The 24,156-nt window shown below is 39.6% G+C and overlaps 1 protein-coding gene across 5 annotated transcripts; it reads left to right on the forward strand.

The window, feature by feature from the left end:
- The first annotated feature begins 564 nt into the window (after positions 1-564).
- Positions 565-24,154, forward strand: LOC119895019. Of its 5 annotated transcripts, none has more exons than XM_038707795.1 (14): positions 565-788; positions 867-1,014; positions 1,143-1,241; positions 1,357-1,388; positions 1,843-1,951; positions 9,007-9,597; positions 12,616-12,653; positions 14,125-14,212; positions 14,335-14,466; positions 14,685-14,719; positions 19,142-19,256; positions 19,378-19,509; positions 19,728-19,762; positions 23,019-24,154. In XM_038707795.1, exons 3-14 carry the CDS (start codon positions 1,160-1,162, stop codon positions 23,076-23,078), a joined length of 1,449 nt encoding a protein of 482 aa, XP_038563723.1. In that variant the 5' UTR covers positions 565-788; positions 867-1,014; positions 1,143-1,159; the 3' UTR covers positions 23,079-24,154. The 5 variants fall into 5 exon arrangements, with proteins under 5 accessions (XP_038563723.1, XP_038563724.1, XP_038563725.1 ...); XM_038707796.1 differs by having other exon boundaries at positions 942-1,014; XM_038707797.1 differs by lacking the exon at positions 867-1,014 and having other exon boundaries at positions 12,616-12,647.
- The last annotated feature ends 2 nt before the right edge of the window (positions 24,155-24,156 follow it).

The raw sequence follows: 24,156 nt of genomic DNA on the forward strand, positions 1-24,156 counted from the left end.
CCATGGTTTCTGATCATTTTGTAGAAAAATGTTGAGTATGAAACAATTGCGTGAGTGTGAGGGAATCAAATAAATAATTATTAGAAGTTTTTTTTTTTTAACTTGAGCCCCTGCCCACTACAGTACATGTCCTGGCATGTCAATGATAAATTTAATTGTAATTCATTTATAAAACTCTTGAACTTTAGTAGCTCCTCTGTTTCAGCAGGTTTTCTGCTCATGTTCAAAGCTTTCTGCACATTCAGAATCTCTCCCACATACATGTGTTTAATGAGAATTCACAAAAGTGTACACTCCATATACTCTGCTATGCATTGCTCCGCTGGTAGTAATGTCAACCCCTTCAGACTGTTACGTAAAAGAAACTAACTGACAACACTTATAAAATGGTTTTGTTTTCCCTGAAGTCACATGGCTTCAGTGGAAATTGAAACAGTGAGTTTGGGCAGTCATCTGTTAACTTTAACATTAGTCATCACTGATTTACAAGTAATGCGCATGCAAAGTTTCTCAGCTCCTTAGACCTATCACATAACATCAGATTTGTTAAGAGCAAGTGGGAGGGTTTTCTATTTATGGAATGGGGACAGAGAAGGCAGCCATATCTACACATAGCAGCTAAGGGAGTTGAGTTTGTACAGCAATTATAGGTTGTTTTTGTAGACAGACATAAGATCTGAATATGTGCAGCAATGTGGTTCTAGAGACAACGACTGTAGTGGAGCTACTACAGAAGCAGTTTTGAGTGCTTTGCCAGGCGTTTATTTGTCTGTCTGTCTGTGGAACAGGTGAGGCCAACAGCTTTTGAGCGTTTCAAAAATATTTGCCTTGTTCATTCATCACAAAAGTATTTATTTATGACACAGATTCTACAAAATTTTTTCTGCTAAATGTACTGCACGTTTCAAATGGACGCATGAATTTTGTCACACCCGATTCAGTCAGGCTGAATAAGACTAAAAACAGAAAATTGCAATATTTGCAACATTTCACCCGCATGAAGTTTGCCAAAATGTAAGATGCCTTTTATTTATCTTATCAAAAAAATGTTTGGTCAACTTGAAAGGTGATGTGCATTTGCAGTAATAGTTTATTGTTGTATTTGTCTAAATGGCTTTGTCTTATGACTGTGACTGATGAAGATGGTTAAGAAGTTAAGATGGAGGCAGACAACCATGACAACACAACAGCTGGAGGAGGAGGAGAGTCTAAAACAAAATCTTTAAGACCAAATGTCAAAGGTTATCTAAAAATTATTTTTATTAAATATTTCATAAACTAAGGATGGTAAGGTAACCCACTATAGTTTTTGAGGCTGATGCTATGTGTTGTGCTTTTTCTTACATGACCATGTAGATGAGATGGAGGATTGTGCAGCCAAAGCCAAGGTAAAGATCTTTTCACCTACATTAGTCATCATTAACTTACAGCTGCATTTAAAAAAAAAATTGTGTTATTAGTAGTGCGCACTGTTCTGGTACACAATTAGTACAAAAATTACACTTTAAATTAGGAAGAATTCCACTGTACATTTTGGGCTCTATAACTGCAGAGAATTCTTCCCTAAATTTAATTTGTGGAAATCTATGATAAAACAAACATTCATGAACCTCCTGGTTTGACATTGTACCATGAAACCCTTTTTGAGTGTTTTCTTTTCACATTAATACAATATGATTTGCATTTGGTGGTTATACACTTTCATCTTGCTCTTATTTGATATGCTGTATCAGTTTTGTTGATCTTTTTAGTTAAAAGTTAAGTTAAGTTAAAAACACATTGTAATCTATATAGGTCTAATCTGGCGAAGTAAATCTTAAATAAAATCACTTGTTCTCTCAGTGGGATCCAGTGAATGAACCTGATGAAGCTCAACACTCAGAGAAGAACAGTGAAAGCACAAGAGGAGAGTCTGAAATCAAGTCGGTACCATCTGCAACCAAAGAGAAAGGTAATATTTTACAACAGTTGATTATACAGTACACAAACCTGGTCCAATACATACATTAAAAGAAAAGAAAAACATGGTCACTTTTTATAGAAGACATTTATACCAATGTTTCCGTTGTGCATGTGAGAGCTGCCAGCTATTTCTTGCGATTGCTACCGCTGTCGGTGCAATGTGCGGCTCCATCAGCTAAGAGACTCAATGATGTGCTGCACACTTGTTCAGAAAAAATATGTGTTAAGTTTGGCCCCCTTTTCGTTAACATGCTGTGAGCAGGGTTTTGTCCATCAATCTCTGGACCCGGAGCAAGAGCAAGACCACCAGACTACTCAGATACACTGTGAAGGGAAGGCTTTCAAGTTTCTTTGTCAATCATGTCTTATTCTGACAAAAAATAGAAGGCATGATTTGCTTATAAACATATTTTCTGTGATGGCTACTGCACTGTTGAAGAATAAAATAAATGAACATACATTTATCTGACACTTTTATCCAAAGTGACTTACAATTGCTGTACATGTCAGAGGTCGCACGCCTCTGGAGCAACGAAGGGTTAAGTGTCTTGCTCAGGGATACAATGGTGGATGGGTCACACAGCTATAGAGTTATCAAGCTATAAAGTCTTTTACAGTCCAATTCTTTGGCTGTTCATTTATTTTATTTTTCAACAGCGGAGTAGCCATCACAGAGCAAAACATGCCTTTTATTGGTGCTTAGGAGCCATTTTTTTGTCAGAATAAGACATAATTGACAAAGAAACTTGAAAGCCTTCCCTTCATAGGAACACAGTCATTTTAAAATGCACAAAAATATTAATATAAAATCAACCATTACAGATATCAGCAACACAGGTAATTGCACCCATCTCATGAAGAAGATGTACAATTTGAAGTTGGAACCAAATTTATAGGACAAACGGTACAGGAGAAGATAGATGCCAAAGAACGGCGGAATAAATAATAATAATAATAATAATAATAAAGAGTGAAGAGAACAAAAGTGCGAGAGCTGCAGCTCTCACACTAACTAGTACATCAAGTATGGCCAAGCTAAAGCCCCGGAAAAATGACCTGGCGATGGGAGTAGAAGAATGCTGTGATGACGAAACTCGCTCTGTAGCGCTGTTTGTCCGTTGTCGACTATTGTAGAAACCTGACCACAAAATACTGCGACGTCCATGGAAGGGGGTGCCCGCGGTTATGTAGATAAAAATGGCTCATTCTAAGGTAGTAAAAACATAACGGTTCATTATTTAAGGTCTTTATACACCACTGAAAACATAGTTATAGATATGAATGAATGAATCCTCAGAAATATTACACACTGAAGCTTTAAAAAAGAATATCCACATACGGTCACAATAGGCAACCTGAAGCCTATGTAAGCTCGCCTTTTTAAACTTGACCCACAAGGGGCAGTATAGAGGGAAGTGCAATATGCTCTAAATAGACTTAACACATGTAGAATTTTAGTGCAAACATGTCAGCTTAAGCATATAAAATATGGTACTGCCTATGCATATCATCATCAGAAATTTGATCTGCAATAAAGTGATCCAGTTATTTTGTTTTATTCCAAAAACATAGCACTTGCCCTGACAGATAAAAATCTGGAAAGTCGAGGTCCTCATCCCCTTTTGTTCTACAAATCATCATGACAACACTCTTTTTAGCATTGTATTGCACATCATGTTTGACCCCATAATCAGAGCATTCAGCAGTTGTTGATACCCAGCAGGAGAAAGAATAGCCAGATTGTTGGCATACATATGATGATTTATTAGAGCGTTACCAATCAGAAGGCAGTTTTGCAGCCTCTTAGTTGGCCAGATAAATCACATAATAATAATTAGTCATTTAGCTGGCGCTTTTATCCAAAGCGACTTACAATTGCTATTTATGTCAGAGGTTGACTCTCTGGAGCAACTAGGGGTTAAGTGTCTTGCTCAGGGACACATTGGTGGATGTCGCAGAGGGAACTGAACGCGGCTCGAACACACCAGAGGCATGTGTTTTATCCACTGCCCAATCATCACCCCATATGAAATGAATGAACATGGATGAAATCATTCATGTACATATTAAAGGGAGCTGGTGAAAGTAACTCCCCCATCATACGCTATTTCCAACGCCAAAGGGAGCAGAGACTCCATTTCCCCATTTGACCTGCATATTCTGGTTAGCATACCAGCATACCAATGTGCCAACCATGCTGTCAGGCACACTTTTTTGACTCAATTTCAGAAGCAACTTTTGGTGATTAACTCAGTCAAAAGCCTTTGAAACATCAATAAAGGCAATTAGAACAGAGGGGTTTTGCCTTCTATACATTTCAGCTACTTCTTTCAAGGCATAAATACACAACTCAGTTCTCCAATGTATTAATATATTCACATACACAATCTAATAGAATCCTTTCCAGGACTTTAGATACCACACTAGCTAGTGGAATTGGCCTATGATAATCCAGGCTCCCAACCTTACCAGCTTTGTCCTTGATGAGGCACAAGAATAGTCTGGCAATGGTCCCTGTAAGCCAGTAAAACATATGGCATGAAGAACTGCAACCTCTGGACTTGCAAATTTAACATGCTCTGCAGTGATTTAATCTGAACCACTCAACTTTACCAGCTTTTTGTACCATAGCAAAGCGACACCTTCTGCTATACTTGCTACTCCTCTCACTATCCCCCATAGTAAGATCAGTTGTGGATTCAACAGTCCCAAGGAAAGTGTCATTAAGTGGTGCTAATTAGCAGAGTTTCAGGAGCAGGAGCACACATCGACCACGTCATTGCCAGCATTTCCATAAATACCCACACATTTTGACTCCTCTTCTTCGCTCTCGTATCCTGCATGGCTCTCGCATTCCGCACCCGAACTGAGACCAGGCAACAGCTTGTCGAGCACGCTACGCTAACGCTGCTATGCCATACGATGAATCATCACAAGCTATTCCATCCATCCACTTACTTCTTCGAGAAGTGTCGGTAAATCGCCATTAGACGATGAATTATTCCAACGAATTTACAACAGTCGTTTTCAATGTCCAGGGCAGCAGAGCCTGCACCAGAAGACGAACTCTTCTCTTCCGTCTCCATGCTGAGACCCCAGTGCCCCCAGGCCGCCTACCATCAACCGGCTTCAGCTGGGGCACCCGGATGCCAGCACCCCCAGCCGCCCACCCTCAACCAACCACAGAAAGAGACAGCAATTACACCAAGCAACCCCAACAGCTTTGGCACCAAGATGCCAGCGCTCGCCGCACTCTACTTCTAACCTAAGCAAAGAGCATCAGTAGGGACTAACGTCTGGCTCTCAGTCGTTCGAGCTAACATCTGGTTCACGGTCATTCGAGCTCACAGTCGTGTGCGAGCTAACGGCCGGCTCTCAGTCATTTGCGAGCTAATGTCCGGCTCTCAGTCGTTTGCGAGCTAACATTCGGCTCTCAGTCGTTTGCGAGCTAACGTTCGGCTCTCAGTCGTCTCGAGCTCACAGTCACTTCAAGAGCCGTCGTTTCGAGCTAACATCCGGTTCTCATTCGTTTCGTGCTATCTTCCGGCTGTCAGTCCTTTCGAGCTCACAGTCGTCTCTAACTAACATCGCGGCTAACAGTCCTTTTGAGCTAACATCCGTCTCGTGCTAACATCCAGCTAACAGTCATCTTGAGCTAACGTCCGGCTAACAGTCGTCTCAAACTCACAGTCACTTCGAGCTCCGTCGTTTCGAGCTAACATCTGGTTGTCATTCGTTTCGTGCTCTCTATCGGCTCTCAGTTGTTTAGAGCTCACAGTCGTCTCTAACTAACATGCAGCTAACAGTCCTTTTGAGCTAACATCCGTCTCGATCTAATAATGGCTAACAGCCGTCTCGTGCTAGTATCCGGCTAACAGTCGTCTCAAGCTCACAGTCACTCCAAGCTCCGTTTGTGAGGGTCTGTCGTATGGGCAGGTTGTTGGACCCAAATGCAGGAACAGATACAGGTACAGTTCAAAAGGGTTTATTTAGGCAAACAAAAGGCGAGCACACTTACGGGCAGAGAGTCCAAAACAAGGTAATCCAAACAGAAATCCAAAACAGGGTCACAAGACAAGCAAGGCAAGCTACAAGGCAAGCTACAAGGCAAGCTACAGGACAACACACTGTAACACACTGTAATGACCGGACAAAGACTAAACAGAAATACCAGGTATATACACAGGGACTAATGAGCAGATCGGGAGCAACACAGGTGACTGGGATCAAGGTTAACGAGGCAGGCAGAGAGACAGCAGGGAAAACAGAGAGAGGCAGGCAGAGGCAACAGGGGGCAACAGAGAGGCAGGCAGGCAGAGAGATAACTGGGGAAACACTTGACAGGCAGACATGGGGCAAGATTAATAACAAACACAGACAGAACACATGTAACAAAATAGCAGACAAGAATCTAGAGAACACAGAACTAGAACACAGAGTCCCGAGCAGACTAAACCAAAATGATGGAGAAAGAACTAGAAGCAAATACTACGACATGAACTAAGGCACAGGACTAGGAACAAAGACATGGAACAAAAACCCAGACTCCCCAACAAGACACAGACAGGACTGAAACCCAGACACAGAGGAACCAAAATCAAAACATGGCCAAAATAATATAATCCAGACCAGCTCAGGACAGGATCGTGAAACTGTTGTTTCGAACTAACGTTCGGCTCACAATCATTTCGCGCCATCATCCGGCAAACAAGCTAAGCTGGCATTCAGCTAACAGTCATTTCGAACTCAGTCATTTCGAGCCAACAGTATTTTCTAGCTAATGCGTTCCGAGTTGTCTTTACCTAAATCGGTATAATCCTTTCAAGCAAACAGTAGTTTCTAGTTAAGTCATTTCGAGAAAACATCAAGCTAACAGTCGCCTCGAGCGAACGTCGAGCTAGCAGTCGCCTCGAGCGAACACTGAGCTAACAGTCCTTCAACCCAACCGTTATTAAACCAAAATAGTTTCGAGCCAATAATCGTTTCAGCTAACATCCGGCACACAGTCGTTTCTAGCTCACATTCATTTCAAGCTAACATCCGGCTAATAGTTGTTTCGACCCAACATCCGATCATGGCCACTTTGAGCTAACATCCGGTTCACAGTCATTTCGAGAGAACATCAAGCTAACAGTTGTTTAGAGCGAAAGTTGTTTTAAACCAAGTCACCTTTAGTTTAAATCAGTACGAGCTCAGCCGCTTTGATCCCACTTTAAGTCATTTCGCGTTAAAGTCGTTTCGCGTTACAGCCTTTTAGTAGCTTCAAGCTATCAGCCACTTGAGCTCCCAGTCACTTCAACCTCTCAGTCGCTTCGAGCTCACATCAAGCACACAGTCGTTTCGAGCAAACATTGGGCTAACAGTCGTTCCAACGAACAAGTCAATGTAAACCAAAGTTGTTTCGAGCTCAGTCGCTTTGAACTCGCTCGCTTCAAGCTCACATCGAGGTAACATCGTTTCGTCGTCTTTAACCAAAGTCAACAACAGCTTTCAAGCAATCACCGAGCCAGCAGTCATTTCATTCCTTCTAAAATCATTCGAGCGAACAGTCTTTCAAGCTAACAAGTGTTTCAAACTAAGTGTTCGAGCTAAGTCATTTCGAGCTAAAGCAGTTTCAAGTTTAAAATTGTCTCGAGCGAGCAGTCTCTTCAACTAAGTCGTTCAAGCAAACAAACCTTCGACAGTCGTTTCAAGCTAAAACCATTTTGAGTCAACAGTTGTTCGAACTAAAAGTGGCTTTCGGCACCAGGATGCCGTAGCCCACAGCGGCTCATTCCCAGTCATTGCCAACCGACTGTGTCACTGGTCAGGCGAACAGAAGTGTCACACTAAAGTCATTTCGAGGGAACAGTTGTTACAATTAGAAGGGGCTTCCAGTACCAGGATGCCAAAGCCTACCGCTGCTCGCTCCCAGTCCACGGTTTAGGGGTTCTATAAGGATAGATGGTTCGCAGTGGAATGGTCGCCAAAACCTTAACATTAACAGCATAGCTCTCTCTTGTGCTAGAGGCCAGCTTGAAGAGCTCCCGCCACGTCACAACTAGTACAACGTAATTGCATCACTCAGTTGTCCCGAACCTTACAAGCTATGTTCACACCCGCTTGGGTTTCACCTCCCTGCATCTCCCCTCGTCTCAACCTTCAGCGTCATACTCGCAATTCAGACTCATTCCCCAAACAACACCGCGTTCTACTAAAGAAACCATATAATTGGGCCTGCTTACACCCGTCTTTTCTCCTTGCAAGACCTTCGTGAACCAGTGCAACTCTGGGATCCCAGAGTACAACGCCAGATCGTCTCTAAGTCGGTTCCAGTGGCCTCTTGATTCCCGGTGCCACCGCCACTCCTGCCAAGCACTCTCTCGTCATGCTTTCTCCATCCATTACCCGGTCACTCCTTCAGTATCAGAGCTACCCTTTCAGCCTCCGACGTCATTCCCGAGCACCCGATACATATCATGCGCCGCTGATCCTCCCAAACGTACCATCATCACACTCATTCAAATCTCAAAGACCTCAGATCAGCCAATGCTCTCACGTTACTAGAAGCTTTTGGGGCTCTGTCGTCCCCGTTTCCCTAGCGTAGCTTCCCCACAACGCTTCAAATGTCTATTCAGCAACTGCAAGCCTCGTACATCTTTCTGTTTCGATCATCAATAAATCACTTAATCGTACCTGTTGATTGTGTGGTCCTTGCTAGTGAAGTGGCCACACGTCAACCACGTCATCGCCAGCATTTCCATAAATACCCACACGTCCTGACTCATCTTCTTCGCTCTCGTATCCTGCATTCCTCATACAACATGTTGGATATTTCACAACATAGATACATTATGGCAACCTTGGCAATTCTGCAGGCCCTCCAGGGGTCACACCTGCAATCTGTGAGAAAATATTTTAACATAATAAACTAATGTGAATGTGAGAGTTAGTTTATTACCTTTTATTTTTGTAATTGCCGTTCTGCAAACTCTGTATAACTTGCTGTTTCATTGATCATTGCAGTGTTATAATGATGTTGTTCTCTTATTTATTTTGTTTCAGTGATGGCTGAACTCACACTTGTGTTAATTGGTGACACAAATTCCATTGAGATTGGATCAAAAAACATCTTACTTGACCATGACGAGCAAGCAAATGTGGAACAGTTTTCATCCAAACTGTATGATTTGTGTGGTCGGCTCATCTATGTCATTAACATGCTTGGTCTGCAAAACATTGACAAATTCCCATTATATCAGGAAGTTCATGCCTTTATCTTACTGTTACCAAATGGTCGGCATAACAGCCATTATAGCTCAGGAGTGCAGTGGTTAGAAAAAGCTTTTGGGAAAAGATCACTTGCTTATTTAATGACAGTTGTGACTCATGAGTCAGATGAGAAATGTGAAAGTGCACTGACAGACCTGAAAGCCAACAGCAGTGAAAAAAGATACCACACATGTACCAGAAGTATGATGGATGAAAGAGAGATAATAGCTCTACTGGAAAAAATAGACGTCATGGTGTCTGAAAATGATCACCACTGCTACAGTGGACTGATCTGTGATGAAAATAAAGAGAAAATACATCTGGACCACAGATCCCACAAAGAAGAAGGGATCAATTCCTCAGAGCTTCAGCAAAATCAAACAGGTGAGATTTTTGTGTTGGCATTCACTGATTATATTCATTCATAAAGAAGTAGTGAAGTGGAAAGAACTTAAACTTGCTTGGCTATAATAAATATTTTACATTAAATTTGCAATGTGAAAGGGGTCCCTCATAGTAATGAATCTACAAAGAATTATCACCTGAATCTCATTATTTATCTGTCCCGTCTGAAAAGTTTGGTTTATTCTCACTGCTTTGATCGTGTTTTCAACTGTAGTTCAGCAAGGCTACCTGCTCAGCACCAAACAGCAGACAGACACCGTTAGTGGCGAGCTGGTGAAAAGTATACCTAATGTAAAATATCAGACAGAAGCATATGCATACAGTATTCATTACTCAAAAACATATATTGCTGGCATCGTGAGGGGGTGCCAGCAATTGTATTTAGGGGGATGTTACACCTCCTTGACGGCACCCCTGTCAGAAGTTGGTAGAGACCACTGTAGGGACAAAAACAGAATGAGGGGTCAAAACATGACTCCAAATTAATGATAATGTTTCACTGTAACTATTGGATGTATGAATGCGCAACTGTTTGCAAACTGTGCAAAATGTTATGTTCATAATTTCTTCTATCCCTAAAAATATGTTATTGTAGGTTTAAATAAATAATGAGAAGATGTAGGTTACTGCTAATTGTAGCCTGAGATCCTAGAAAATTTCAGTCAGTGGGGTATTGTACTCAGGTAAAAATTTTCGGTTACTTGTACTACTTGAGTATTTCCATTGTATACTACTTTACTTCTACTCTACTTGTGTTGTCTACTACTGTACTACATTTGACAGGTATTGTTACTAGTTTCTTTGCAGGTTAAGATTTTAGATTTTAACACTAACAATAGATACAATACACAGAGTTGAGACATGAGTTGTTGAACATTAATTTGAGACTCATTTCTGATGTTGTGCAGGATCAAGTATACGCCAGTCAAGTTTTTGTTGATTCAAGTTCTTTTACTGTTATCTCAAGGTGATTATTTCAGACAAAGATTGGTGCAGTGAGAGAGAGAGAGAGTGAGAGAGAGAGAGAGAGAGAGAGAGAGAGAGAGAGAGCATTTTAAGAACTTACAATAAGATTAGGCTGAGACAAGAAACCTTTTTCTCAGGAGCTTAATTTAAGAAGGGTGAGAAAATGGTCAAAATCTCATATAGTTGATGTTAAATTGAGCTCAGTTATGTATAGGATAAATAGGTTGGACGAAGAACATATCTTAGTTTGAATTTTCCTTGCCTCTGAGCCATTATGTTCTCACAGCATCATGTTGTCTCCATCCTCCCTTTGTCTGTGTGTCATCTGTGATGTAAAATAATTGATGTCTTAGAAGTTGCACCTCCAAACAAAATTTGACAAATTTGAAGTTACACTAAAATTTAAAGTTACTAATTAAACTTAAAGACTCATGTGTCATCAATTATTTTTACCTGTCATGGTGGATTATGCCAGACAACGGGATTGGACCAGATAGAATAGGCATACTGGTGCAGTTAGATGATTTATTGTTCACAAATGAATGAGCTAACAGACAGCTGTTGTTAGGCAGACGGGTACAGGTAGGCAGACAGGCAGACCAGTAGGCAGACAGGCAGGCAGATCCAGGTAACAAAACTCCAAACTGAAAGCTAACAACTAAGCACATAGCAAGTAGGATGAACTGCTAATGAACAAAGGAAGTTAACGGGTATAAATGGAAGTTATAGTTGGGTGTGGAAAAGTCAGAAAGGCATTGGGTGGACATCTTGAGGATGGTAGGTCTGGGAAGTTAGATGGGCTGTGTTTAAATAGTAAAAAAAAAAACAACTACATCCTAATGTCTTTTCCTAAACACTTTTTCTTGACCTCATCATGGTTTGCACTGAGGTCAAGAAAAAGTGTTTAGGAAAAGACATTAGATGTGAAGGGGAACTGAAGACAGCAGTGGTGCATAGAGATTCTGACCGCACTTACACTAAGCTAAATAATCATGCTACAGTGGATATTATTGATGGGGTCTGATGAGTTGAAACTCTTAACTGAACATTATAAACATACAGACATTCAGTAGAGATGGAACAGACATTCTTGTACAATTCAAATGTGTGGAAAAAAATAATAAAGAGAATAAACAATAACTTTGGTAAAAGTCAATACACTTTAATCGGGGGTCACAAATAATCTTTCTTCAAAATATACATTTTTTGGCATGTATCTATGTACAAATGAAATTCAACCAGTGCTTGGGCTTGCTTTATGTAGTGTGTGTGAAATTTACAAACTACAAGTATCAGATTTGTCATGTCACTCAAAGGTTTATTACATTTGTTTAGGCATAATTGTTATAGACTGTCCAGTCTTGTTATACACAAACTTCTCTTTGGCCCCCCAAAACACAGATAACGATGGGTAGTGACAACATAAATGGCTCAGCGCCACAAAGTGCACTTAATATCTATGTCAATCATTTAGGAAATGCAGTGGTGAAAACACAATGTTCTGAAAAAGGACATGTCAGTCATGTTGATCGTTTGTTTTCAAAAACGGAGTCAAATGTTGCTGCCACAAGGAATTGTGGAACGGAAATATCTCCTTTAGTTTTGTTAAGGATGGTCCAGTGTACCCTATGCTAAAGGAGATAAGAAAGGAAGCATTGTAGCACTTTTCAGGATTTAAAGATTTCGACCAGCTCTTTTCAAGTCACATTTAGGAACCTTCCTAAGCAAAAATGACTATTCGACCACATCCAGGGACAGAGAGAAATGCAGAGGTCCAGGGATGAGAAAGTGAGATTGAAGAGAGGAACTGAGGAGCATTTGGCTCAAAGAAAAGCAATAGAAAAGCACTTTTCTAAACCATTTTTATTACAGAGGCTAATGTAAAGCATTACTGGATTAACAGTAAAAGTTTAAGGAAGATTTAGAGGACAAACATCTCATACTAGTTTACTTTTTTGTTTGGTTAACTTACCAGGAATATTTTTTAAGTTGATTTTGCAATCTGCTTGTTGTTTCATTACCCTGGAGTAGACGAGCTGGAGGAGAGGGCAGCTCCATCAGAGGTAAAGGTGAGGTCTTTGAACCCTGATGCATTTCTATTTCTCACATCAATTCAATTTTCAATTTCTTACCTAATGATACATTATACACAGTATCCAAATCAAACTGTATAGTGAACTGAATATAGGAGCTGTGATTTTAGTTTAGCATGAACAGAGTTTGACTCCAAGAACCTCTTGGTTGGACACATAGATTTGAAGAGTTTATTTTCTTATCATTAAATACTAACCTGCTTGCATTCAGTTTGTGCATATTAATCTATGCTTTTATATTCAGTGTTCTTGGACTCTGAATTGGTGTCCTGCTGTGTGTTGTGATCTTCACATTCTTAATTTCAGTGGTCATTGTTCAAAAGGTCAGCATTAGGGCCTGTATTAATCCTTTATTGCCTTCTTGTGGACAAATAAAATGACGTGTTTCAGTAGGTTAATTTCTGCTCTGCCATGAAGTGTTAAAGGGGCTATATGTAGTTTCTCAATGAAATCACTTATTAATAGATCTAAATTTTACTACCTTGTCAATGGGCTGTAGCCTCACTTAAAAATGAAGCACATGCCTGTTTTCTCTGTTGCTTGCAACAGCCACTATTCTGCTTCTTATGTGAGGACACCTGTGCGTGCTCCCGAGCCTCTCTTAGACTACAACAACCCAACATTTGAATGACAACACCGCAGCTAGAGACATGCAGTACAAAAGAACGGGCTCCCAGCACAACACAGACTCCAACATAAAGACGGGAACGTTGAAGTAACAATGCCTGAATATGTCTGGGAAAAGCCACTGTCAGCATGCTGGTGTTTCCGCGTTTATTGTGGGATCTCTGTATGAAAGCGGTTGTGATTCAGATTGTGATTGTGTTAGTTCAAGCAAACATGCATATGAGCACACACCTGGTTGCAATGTTAAAACCGCACCGCTAGTGGCCGCTGAAAACTACATTTTACCTCTTTAAATACCAATTAATCAGAGGACACCAATAACTGCTGTTATCAAGTTTTTCAAATCCATGGCTGTACAATCCACATTTATTTCATTCAGCGTATTCAGTGTATGTGTGGCTCAACTCAGCTACAGCTAAATCAGGTACTGTGCTTTCATAATTGAGTAAGCTCTGTTTGTTCAATGTTACTCCTTGATATTGTAAGTTGAATGTTATTTAATATTTTTTGTTTAGTGGTATTATATAGTAGCTTCATGTAGATTGAATAGTGGTAAACTGCATGTAAAATACATGCTGTTCCTACATTTTTTATGTTGCAGAAATCATGTCAGTTCAGCTATTGATCTAAAGTAAGAAAAATACAGAGTAGCTCACATATGTGTGTGTGGTAGTTAAAGCATCATTAGGAGGACATCTCCACCACCTTAGTGGGCTATCTGTGGCAATTGCAAATTCATTTTACCAAGGTCTTAAGCTTGTGCTCATGCAACCAACACCATCTCTGTCACAGTTATATTATAAATGACCTGTTTTCTCAGTGTGATCCAGTTGAAGATGCTAAACACAGCAGAACAGTGGGAGGAGAATCTGAAATCAAGTCTGTATCATCTGCAACCAATGAGAAAGGTAACATTTGAATGAAAAATGTTATTGGACAGTAATTTTACAGTAAATTGTAATTCAACTGTATTAATGAAATAGGGAACTAACTAAATTAATCTGATATGTTGGCTGTGACCTTTCAATAGGAAAGGCTGATGAAGTTAGAGAGGTCAAAAATGAAAGCAGCAGTAACACGGGTGAGCTGCCCATGGACAAGTGTGACGCAGTGAGGGACACAATTCCAACATCTCAGACTGTTTCAACAGTGACCAAAGAATGTAAGAAATACTTCCATTTCCTTTTGTTTACATTGCATTTCTGCAAAATCAGTGTAATTCAAAATATCTGTTTGGTATAGGAGATTAAGCTTGCTGAACAATGAACTTTTTGAATATGCAAAACATTATTGAAAATAAATCTTATTAACCTGGAACAGTTAACTGACCAAAAACATTTTTTTACATTTGATCCTGCTTGTTGTTACATTACTCTGCAGTGGATGATCTGGAGGAGAGGGCAGCTACATCAAAGGTGAGATACAGTCACTGACTCAGGCCCCATCCACACTACTCCGTTTTAGTTTACAAACGGAGATTTAAAACGAATACAATCTCCGTCCACAACAGCGTTTTAGCTGCGTGTCAGAGTTGATCTCTGTCTACATTAAAACGACTGGAAACGCACATTTTGTGGCTGGTCAGGTACTCTGGGCATACGTGTGCTGGTAAACATGAAGCAGATGGTCTCTCTCTTCCAGTTACAGAAGATTTGGTGAGAGAATAAAATAATGCAGACAAAGAATCACACCAGATTTTTTGAACATGCACTAATCATGAGCTGGGACTGTTACTGAATGTAACATGGGAGTTAAAAGCAGCTGTGGCGGCGGAAAACAGAATGGGAGTCGTGGCAAAGAGTTGGCAGATAAGTGTTATTTGCACGGTACAGAATATTTTAATAAAAATACCAACTCCGACATTCCTCACAGTGGTGCTGGAGGCCTGGACGATGCCATCCAGAGTAACTATATCTTTAGATAATGCGTACACGGAGTACAATAACTTCAGTTTTGTCTGAGTTTAACATTAGAAAATTAGAGGTCATCCAGGTTTTAATATCCTGAAGGCACATTTAGAGTTCAGCAAACTGATTAGTTTCATTTGGCATGATCGATAGATATAATTGATTGCATAACAATTAAGGTTTATGGAGTGTTTCCTGATAATATTGCCTAAAGGAAGCATATATAAAGTGAAGAGGATTGGTCCCAGCACAGGTCCTTGTGGAACTCCATGACTGACTTTGGTGTGCATGGAGGATTTATCGTTAACATGTAAAAACTGAGATTGATCTGATAAATAGGACTTAAACCAGCTTAGAGACAATTAAATGTTCCAGACTCTGTAATAGAATATGATGGTCGATGGTATCAAATGCAGCGCTAGGATCTAATAAAACCAGTACAGAGACAAGTCCTTTGTCTGATGCAATTAGGAGGTCATTGGTCATTTTCACTAGTGCTGTCTCTGTGCTATGATGAACTCTAAATGCTGACTGAAAATCCTCAAATAAACTTGCTATGTAGAAAGCCACACAGCTGTTTGGCGATGGCTTTCTCAAGGATCTTAGAGAGAAATGGAAGGTTAGATATAGGTCTATAGTTTGCTAGAACATCTGGATAAAGGTTGGGCTTTTTGAGAAGAGAGAAGAAATTATTATAGTTAGTTGGTAAAGATCGAGGAAAGCAAAGCAGTAAAAATATAAAGTATTTACAGCTGTTTTAAGGTTTCTGAGTTTAGAGATAAGTCGGTGCGAGTTGGGGGCAGGTCTTGGTGAATTTTGTCTCTAATAGTTATAATTTTATCATTAAAGAAGCTCAAGAAGTCGTAACTACTGAAAGCTATGGGAATACATGGCTCAATAGAGCTGTGACTCTCTGTCAGCCTGGCTACAGTGCTGAAAAGAAACCTGAGGTTGTTCCTATTTTCCTTTATTAATGATGAGTAGTAAGCTGCTCTGGCATTACGGAGGGCCTTCCTATAAGTTTTCAGACTATCTTGCCAAATTAAACAAATATTTTCCAGTTTGGTGGATGGCCAATTCAGACAGACATCTTGTGTAGACATTTTTGCCTAATGACATGTAGTTCAGCAATAGAAACTCTAAAGTTATCAAATAGTGGTCAGAGAAAAAGGGATTCTGTGGAAACATTATTAAATGTTCTATTTCAATACCATATGCCAGAACAACGTTGAGAGTGTGGTCAAAACAGTGAGTCGGTTAATGATCACTTTGAGAGGAGCCAATTGAATCTAATACAGAGATAAACACATTACTAACACTGTCATTCTCAGCGTCCACATGAATATTAAATTCCCCTACAATAATAAGTCAAAAAACAAACTACCACACACTGATCAGATCAGTGTGCAGTTTTTGACTTTTCATAGACTCATCCTGCTATCTACCAGCACCTGATTGTTGTTGCTGTGCTCGGGGAATTTCTTGTTTCATTTACATTTACTCATTTGGCAGACGCTTTTATCCAAAGCGACTTACATTTGAGGAACAACATACAAGCATCAACAGAGCATCAACTACAGATCTACAACTGACAATACATACTAGTAAGAGCAGCAATAAATACTAGTATTCATCACAGTACATATCACATCAATGGGGTAGATACCTAGGGAAGGAAGTAAGAGTTAACAAAAATTGCAATCAATACAAGATCATTGTAGGGGATAGAAGAAGAAGAGCACAGGAAGTGAATGTTAGAAGTTAGGAGTTAGAGGTGTTATAAGAGGAAGTGTTCTCGGAAGAGATGAGTTTTCAAGAGCTTCTTAAAGTTAGAGAGGGACGCCCTGCTCTGATGGCGTGTGGTAGCTCGTTCCACCATCGTGGTGTCACAGATGAGAATAGCTGGGACTGGGATTGCTGGGAATAACTTTATCCATTTTAAGGACGAAAGTAGACAAAAACTCTGCAAATTCAGTTAAAAATTCAGAGTATGTACCAGGTGCTCCGTACACTATAACAAATAGAATTGGTTGCAGTGATTTCCAACTTGGGTGTAAAAGACTAAGAACAAGGCTTTCAAATGAGTTATAATTTAGTTTAGGTTTAGAGCTGATTAGTAGACTAGAGTCAAAGATTGCTGCAACTCCACCTCTTCGGCCTGTGCCTCGGGGAATGTGAGTATTAATATGACTGGGAGGGGTGGATTCATTTAGGCTAACATATTCTTCATCACCCAGCCAGGTTTCAGTAAGACAAAATAAATCAATATCATAATCTGATATTAGTTCATTTACTAGTACACCTTTAGAAGAGAGAGATCTGATGTTTAGTCCACATTTAATTTTCTTAATCTTTTGCACTATTGCACTTGTGGTTTTAATTTTTATGAGGTTTTTATGCACAGCTCCTCTTCTGTTTACCTTTGATTTAAATAATTTCAGTGGTCGGGGGCAGACACCATCACTATGGGGTTTTTGCTAGGTAACTCCTGAAATGGAGGAGCAGAGAAGCGTCTTAGACTGCGACTCTGCGTAGGGTTTTGGGTGGGTAACTGCTGAAATAGAAGGGCAGAGAAGTGTGTTAGACTGCAATACTGCCACCTGGTCTCAACTCTGGATTGTCATGGATTTGGTTCACTAATAAACTTGGCTAGATTACTAGACATGAGAAACTAATCAGACCAGGTCTTCCCCAGAAAGTCTGCCAATCGTTTGGTTCCATCTGCTGACAAGCTGTATGGTAATGCTGATTTCCTGTTTCAACAGGACTTGGCACCTGCCTGGTTTGTGGACCATGGTGTTCAGAAGATCGACATTTCTGTATAATAAATCATATTTTAAAATATTTTGATTTATAGTGTTTTTAATTTCCATGAGATGTAAGCTGTGATCATCAAGATTAAAACAAAAGAAAATTCACTTTATGTCCAATTAATCTAAAATATATGAAAGTTACTCTTTTTCACTTAAATTACAGGCAAAATGAACTTTTCCAAAATATTAAAATCTTCTGTGATTCAACTGTATAAGGACTCTGCAAGTAAGTGCTGGAAGGTTTAGCAGATTTTTTGGCACATAATTTGTGAAGATGGACCAGTGTATATATATATAGAGGGACTAACAAGGGAATCAGCTACTGCAGACAGGGAGGGGAGCAGGGAACAGGTGAAGGGAATGAGGTAATCAGCCTGACATGAGGGAATGGAGTCAGGAGAATTGGCAACCCTGAGCTAACCGAAATGGATAAAGTACAATCACAGGTTTGGTCCTAAGTAGTCATTGTCATACCAACGCGTCATACAGTGGAAATTCTTATTTTAATGCTACCTATTTAAGGTTGACCCTTCAGCTAAGATAGGAGCTGTTTTCATTTTTAGTTAAGACTTGAACTGATGCTGTGTCTCAATTTGCCTCCTTCCATACTTACACTTGCTATATTGAGTGCATAAGTAGCCTATGGCAAAATGCAGTGCACTATAAGTACCCGATCTTTTAATGGTCATAAAGGTTAAAGTGGAATGCTGGACACTTCTCACCCTCAGTGGTCGCCATCTTGGCTATGTAGAGGAAGACTAGGGACCACCAACCTATTTTACAACCTGTGAAAATAGTGGCAGAGGAAGCTGCAGCGGTTGCAATTGGAAAAGTAAAAGTACATTCATTTTTATTAAAACTGACTTGAAGTCAATTGAGAAAACAAGTTGGCAGATATTTTGGTGGGTGACAATCATTGTCAAATATTGGCAATGATACTCCCAGTTATAATTTGCCATTTAATAAGAAGAACAAGAAGAAGTTTTGCAATCATCGTTTCTAGTTGTGCATGTTGTTTTCCTTGCTTTCATTTTTGGTGTTGTTGTACTCTGAAATGCTGTACTAGTGTTTTTTAACCTGCTGAACAAATGTTAAATGAAATAATTTGTTTTCTTAGTGTGATCCCGTGAATGAACCTGGAGATGTAGAATACTATGAGAAGAGTGATGATAGCAGAACAGTGGAAAGAGAATCTGAAATCAAGTCTGTATCATCTGCAACCAATGAGAAAGGTAACATTTGAATGAAAATGTTATTGGACAGTAATTTTACAGTAAATTGTAATTCAACTGTATTAATGAAATAGGGAACTAACTAAATTAATCTGATATGTTGGCTGTGACCTTTCAATAGGAAAGGCTGATGAAGTTAGAGAGGTCAAAAATGAAAGCAGCAGTAACACGGGTGAGCTGCCCATGGACAAGTGTGACGCAGTGAGGGACACAATTCCAACATCTCAGACTGTTTCAACAGTGACCAAAGAATGTAAGAAATACTTCCATTTCCTTTTGTTTACATTGCATTTCTGCAAAATCAGTGTAATTCAAAATATCTGTTTGGTATAGGAGATTAAGCTTGCTGAACAATGAACTTTTTGAATATGCAAAACATTATTGAAAATAAATCTTATTAACCTGGAACAGTTAACTGACCAAAAACATTTTTTTACATTTGATCCTGCTTGTTGTTACATTACTCTGCAGTGGATGATCTGGAGGAGAGGGCAGCTACATCAAAGGTGAGATACAGTCACTGACTCAGGCCCCATCCACACTACTCCGTTTTAGTTTACAAACGGAGATTTAAAACGAATACAATCTCCGTCCACAACAGCGTTTTAGCTGCGTGTCAGAGTTGATCTCTGTCTACATTAAAACGACTGGAAACGCACATTTTGTGGCTGGTCAGGTACTCTGGGCATACGTGTGCTGGTAAACATGAAGCAGATGGTCTCTCTCTTCCAGTTACAGAAGATTTGGTGAGAGAATAAAATAATGCAGACAAAGAATCACACCAGATTTTTTGAACATGCACTAATCATGAGCTGGGACTGTTACTGAATGTAACATGGGAGTTAAAAGCAGCTGTGGCGGCGGAAAACAGAATGGGAGTCGTGGCAAAGAGTTGGCAGATAAGTGTTATTTGCACGGTACAGAATATTTTAATAAAAATACCAACTCCGACATTCCTCACAGTGGTGCTGGAGGCCTGGACGATGCCATCCAGAGTAACTATATCTTTAGATAATGCGTACACGGAGTACAATAACTTCAGTTTTGTCTGAGTTTAACATTAGAAAATTAGAGGTCATCCAGGTTTTAATATCCTGAAGGCACATTTAGAGTTCAGCAAACTGATTAGTTTCATTTGGCATGATCGATAGATATAATTGATTGCATAACAATTAAGGTTTATGGAGTGTTTCCTGATAATATTGCCTAAAGGAAGCATATATAAAGTGAAGAGGATTGGTCCCAGCACAGGTCCTTGTGGAACTCCATGACTGACTTTGGTGTGCATGGAGGATTTATCGTTAACATGTAAAAACTGAGATTGATCTGATAAATAGGACTTAAACCAGCTTAGAGACAATTAAATGTTCCAGACTCTGTAATAGAATATGATGGTCGATGGTATCAAATGCAGCGCTAGGATCTAATAAAACCAGTACAGAGACAAGTCCTTTGTCTGATGCAATTAGGAGGTCATTGGTCATTTTCACTAGTGCTGTCTCTGTGCTATGATGAACTCTAAATGCTGACTGAAAATCCTCAAATAAACTTGCTATGTAGAAAGCCACACAGCTGTTTGGCGATGGCTTTCTCAAGGATCTTAGAGAGAAATGGAAGGTTAGATATAGGTCTATAGTTTGCTAGAACATCTGGATAAAGGTTGGGCTTTTTGAGAAGAGAGAAGAAATTATTATAGTTAGTTGGTAAAGATCGAGGAAAGCAAAGCAGTAAAAATATAAAGTATTTACAGCTGTTTTAAGGTTTCTGAGTTTAGAGATAAGTCGGTGCGAGTTGGGGGCAGGTCTTGGTGAATTTTGTCTCTAATAGTTATAATTTTATCATTAAAGAAGCTCAAGAAGTCGTAACTACTGAAAGCTATGGGAATACATGGCTCAATAGAGCTGTGACTCTCTGTCAGCCTGGCTACAGTGCTGAAAAGAAACCTGAGGTTGTTCCTATTTTCCTTTATTAATGATGAGTAGTAAGCTGCTCTGGCATTACGGAGGGCCTTCCTATAAGTTTTCAGACTATCTTGCCAAATTAAACAAATATTTTCCAGTTTGGTGGATGGCCAATTCAGACAGACATCTTGTGTAGACATTTTTGCCTAATGACATGTAGTTCAGCAATAGAAACTCTAAAGTTATCAAATAGTGGTCAGAGAAAAAGGGATTCTGTGGAAACATTATTAAATGTTCTATTTCAATACCATATGCCAGAACAACGTTGAGAGTGTGGTCAAAACAGTGAGTCGGTTAATGATCACTTTGAGAGGAGCCAATTGAATCTAATACAGAGATAAACACATTACTAACACTGTCATTCTCAGCGTCCACATGAATATTAAATTCCCCTACAATAATAAGTAAAAAAACAAACTACCACACACTGATCAGATCAGTGTGCAGTTTTTGACTTTTCATAGACTCATCCTGCTATCTACCAGCACCTGATTGTTGTTGCTGTGCTCGGGGAATTTCTTGTTTCATTTACATTTACTCATTTGGCAGACGCTTTTATCCAAAGCGACTTACATTTGAGGAACAACATACAAGCATCAACAGAGCATCAACTACAGATCTACAACTGACAATACATACTAGTAAGAGCAGCAATAAATACTAGTATTCATCACAGTACATATCACATCAATGGGGTAGATACCTAGGGAAGGAAGTAAGAGTTAACAAAAATTGCAATCAATACAAGATCATTGTAGGGGATAGAAGAAGAAGAGCACAGGAAGTGAATGTTAGAGTTAGGAGTTAGAGGTGTTATAAGAGGAAGTGTTCTCGGAAGAGATGAGTTTTCAAGAGCTTCTTAAAGTTAGAGAGGGACGCCCCTGCTCTGATGGCGTGTGGTAGCTCGTTCCACCATCGTGGTGTCACAGATGAGAATAGCTGGGACTGGGATTGCTGGGAATAACTTTATCCATTTTAAGGACGAAAGTAGACAAAAACTCTGCAAATTCAGTTAAAAATTCAGAGTATGTACCAGGTGCTCCGTACACTATAACAAATAGAATTGGTTGCAGTGATTTCCAACTTGGGTGTAAAAGACTAAGAACAAGGCTTTCAAATGAGTTATAATTTAGTTTAGGTTTAGAGCTGATTAGTAGACTAGAGTCAAAGATTGCTGCAACTCCACCTCTTCGGCCTGTGCCTCGGGGAATGTGAGTATTAATATGACTGGGAGGGGTGGATTCATTTAGGCTAACATATTCTCATCACCCAGCCAGGTTTCAGTAAGACAAAATAAATCAATATCATAATCTGATATTAGTTCATTTACTAGTACACCTTTAGAAGAGAGAGATCTGATGTTTAGTCCACATTTAATTTTCTTAATCTTTTGCACTATTGCACTTGTGGTTTTAATTTTTATGAGGTTTTTATGCACAGCTCCTCTTCTGTTTACCTTTGATTTAAATAATTTCAGTGGTCGGGGGCAGACACCATCACTATGGGGTTTTTGCTAGGTAACTCCTGAAATGGAGGAGCAGAGAAGCGTCTTAGACTGCGACTCTGCGTAGGGTTTTGGGTGGGTAACTGCTGAAATAGAAGGGCAGAGAAGTGTGTTAGACTGCAATACTGCCACCTGGTCTCAACTCTGGATTGTCATGGATTTGGTTCACTAATAAACTTGGCTAGATTACTAGACATGAGAAACTAATCAGACCAGGTCTTCCCCAGAAAGTCTGCCAATCGTTTGGTTCCATCTGCTGACAAGCTGTATGGTAATGCTGATTTCCTGTTTCAACAGGACTTGGCACCTGCCTGGTTTGTGGACCATGGTGTTCAGAAGGTCGACATTTCTGTATAATAAATCATATTTTAAAATATTTTGAGATATAGTGTTTTTAATTTCCATGAGATGTAAGCTGTGATCATCAAGATTAAAACAAAAGAAAATTCACTTTATGTCCAATGAATCTAAAATATATGAAAGTTACTCTTTTTCACTTAAATTACAGGCAAAATGAACTTTTCCAAAATATTAAAATCTTCTGTGATTCAACTGTATAAGGACTCTGCAAGTAAGTGCTGGAAAGTTTAGCAGATTTTTTGGCACATAATTTGTGAAGATGGACCAGTATATATATAGAGGGACTAACAAGGGAATCAGCTACTGCAGACAGGGAGGGGAGCAGGGAACAGGTGAAGGGAATGAGGTAATCAGCCTGACGTGAGGGAATGGAGTCAGGAGAATTGGCAACCCTGAGCTAACCGAAATGGATAAAGTACAATCACAGGTTTGGTCCTAAGTAGTCATTGTCATACCAACGCGTCATACAGTGGAAATTCTTATTTTAATGCTACCTACCACCTGTTTTCATTTTTAGTTAAGACTTGAACTGATGCTGTGTCTCAATTTGCCTCCTTCCATACTTACACTTGCTATATTGAGTGCATAAGTAGCCTATGGCAAAATGCAGTGCACTATAAGTACCCGATCTTTTAATGGTCATAAAGGTAAAAGTGGAATGCTGAACACTTCTCACCCTCAGTGGTCGCCATCTTGGCTATGTAGAGGAAGACTAGGGACCACCAACCTATTTTACAACCTGTGAAAATAGTGGCAGAGGAAGCTGCAGCGGTTGCAATTGGAAAAGTAAAAGTACATTCATTTTTATTAAAACTGACTTGAAGTCAATTGAGAAAACAAGTTGGCAGATATTTTGGTGGGTGACAATCATTGTCAAATATTGGCAATGATACTCCCAGTTATAATTTGCCATTTAATAAGAAGAACAAGAAGAAGTTTTGCAATCATCGTTTCTAGTTGTGCATGTTGTTTTCCTTGCTTTCATTTTTGGTGTTGTTGTACTCTGAAATGCTGTACTAGTGTTTTTTAACCTGCTGAACAAATGTTAAATGAAATAATTTGTTTTCTTAGTGTG

Source organism: Micropterus salmoides, unplaced genomic scaffold (genome assembly GCF_014851395.1).
Source record: "Micropterus salmoides isolate LMB-PRFRI ecotype aquatic unplaced genomic scaffold, ASM1485139v1 Ms_hic_scaffold_9, whole genome shotgun sequence".
Lineage (NCBI taxonomy): Eukaryota > Metazoa > Chordata > Actinopteri > Centrarchiformes > Centrarchidae > Micropterus > Micropterus salmoides.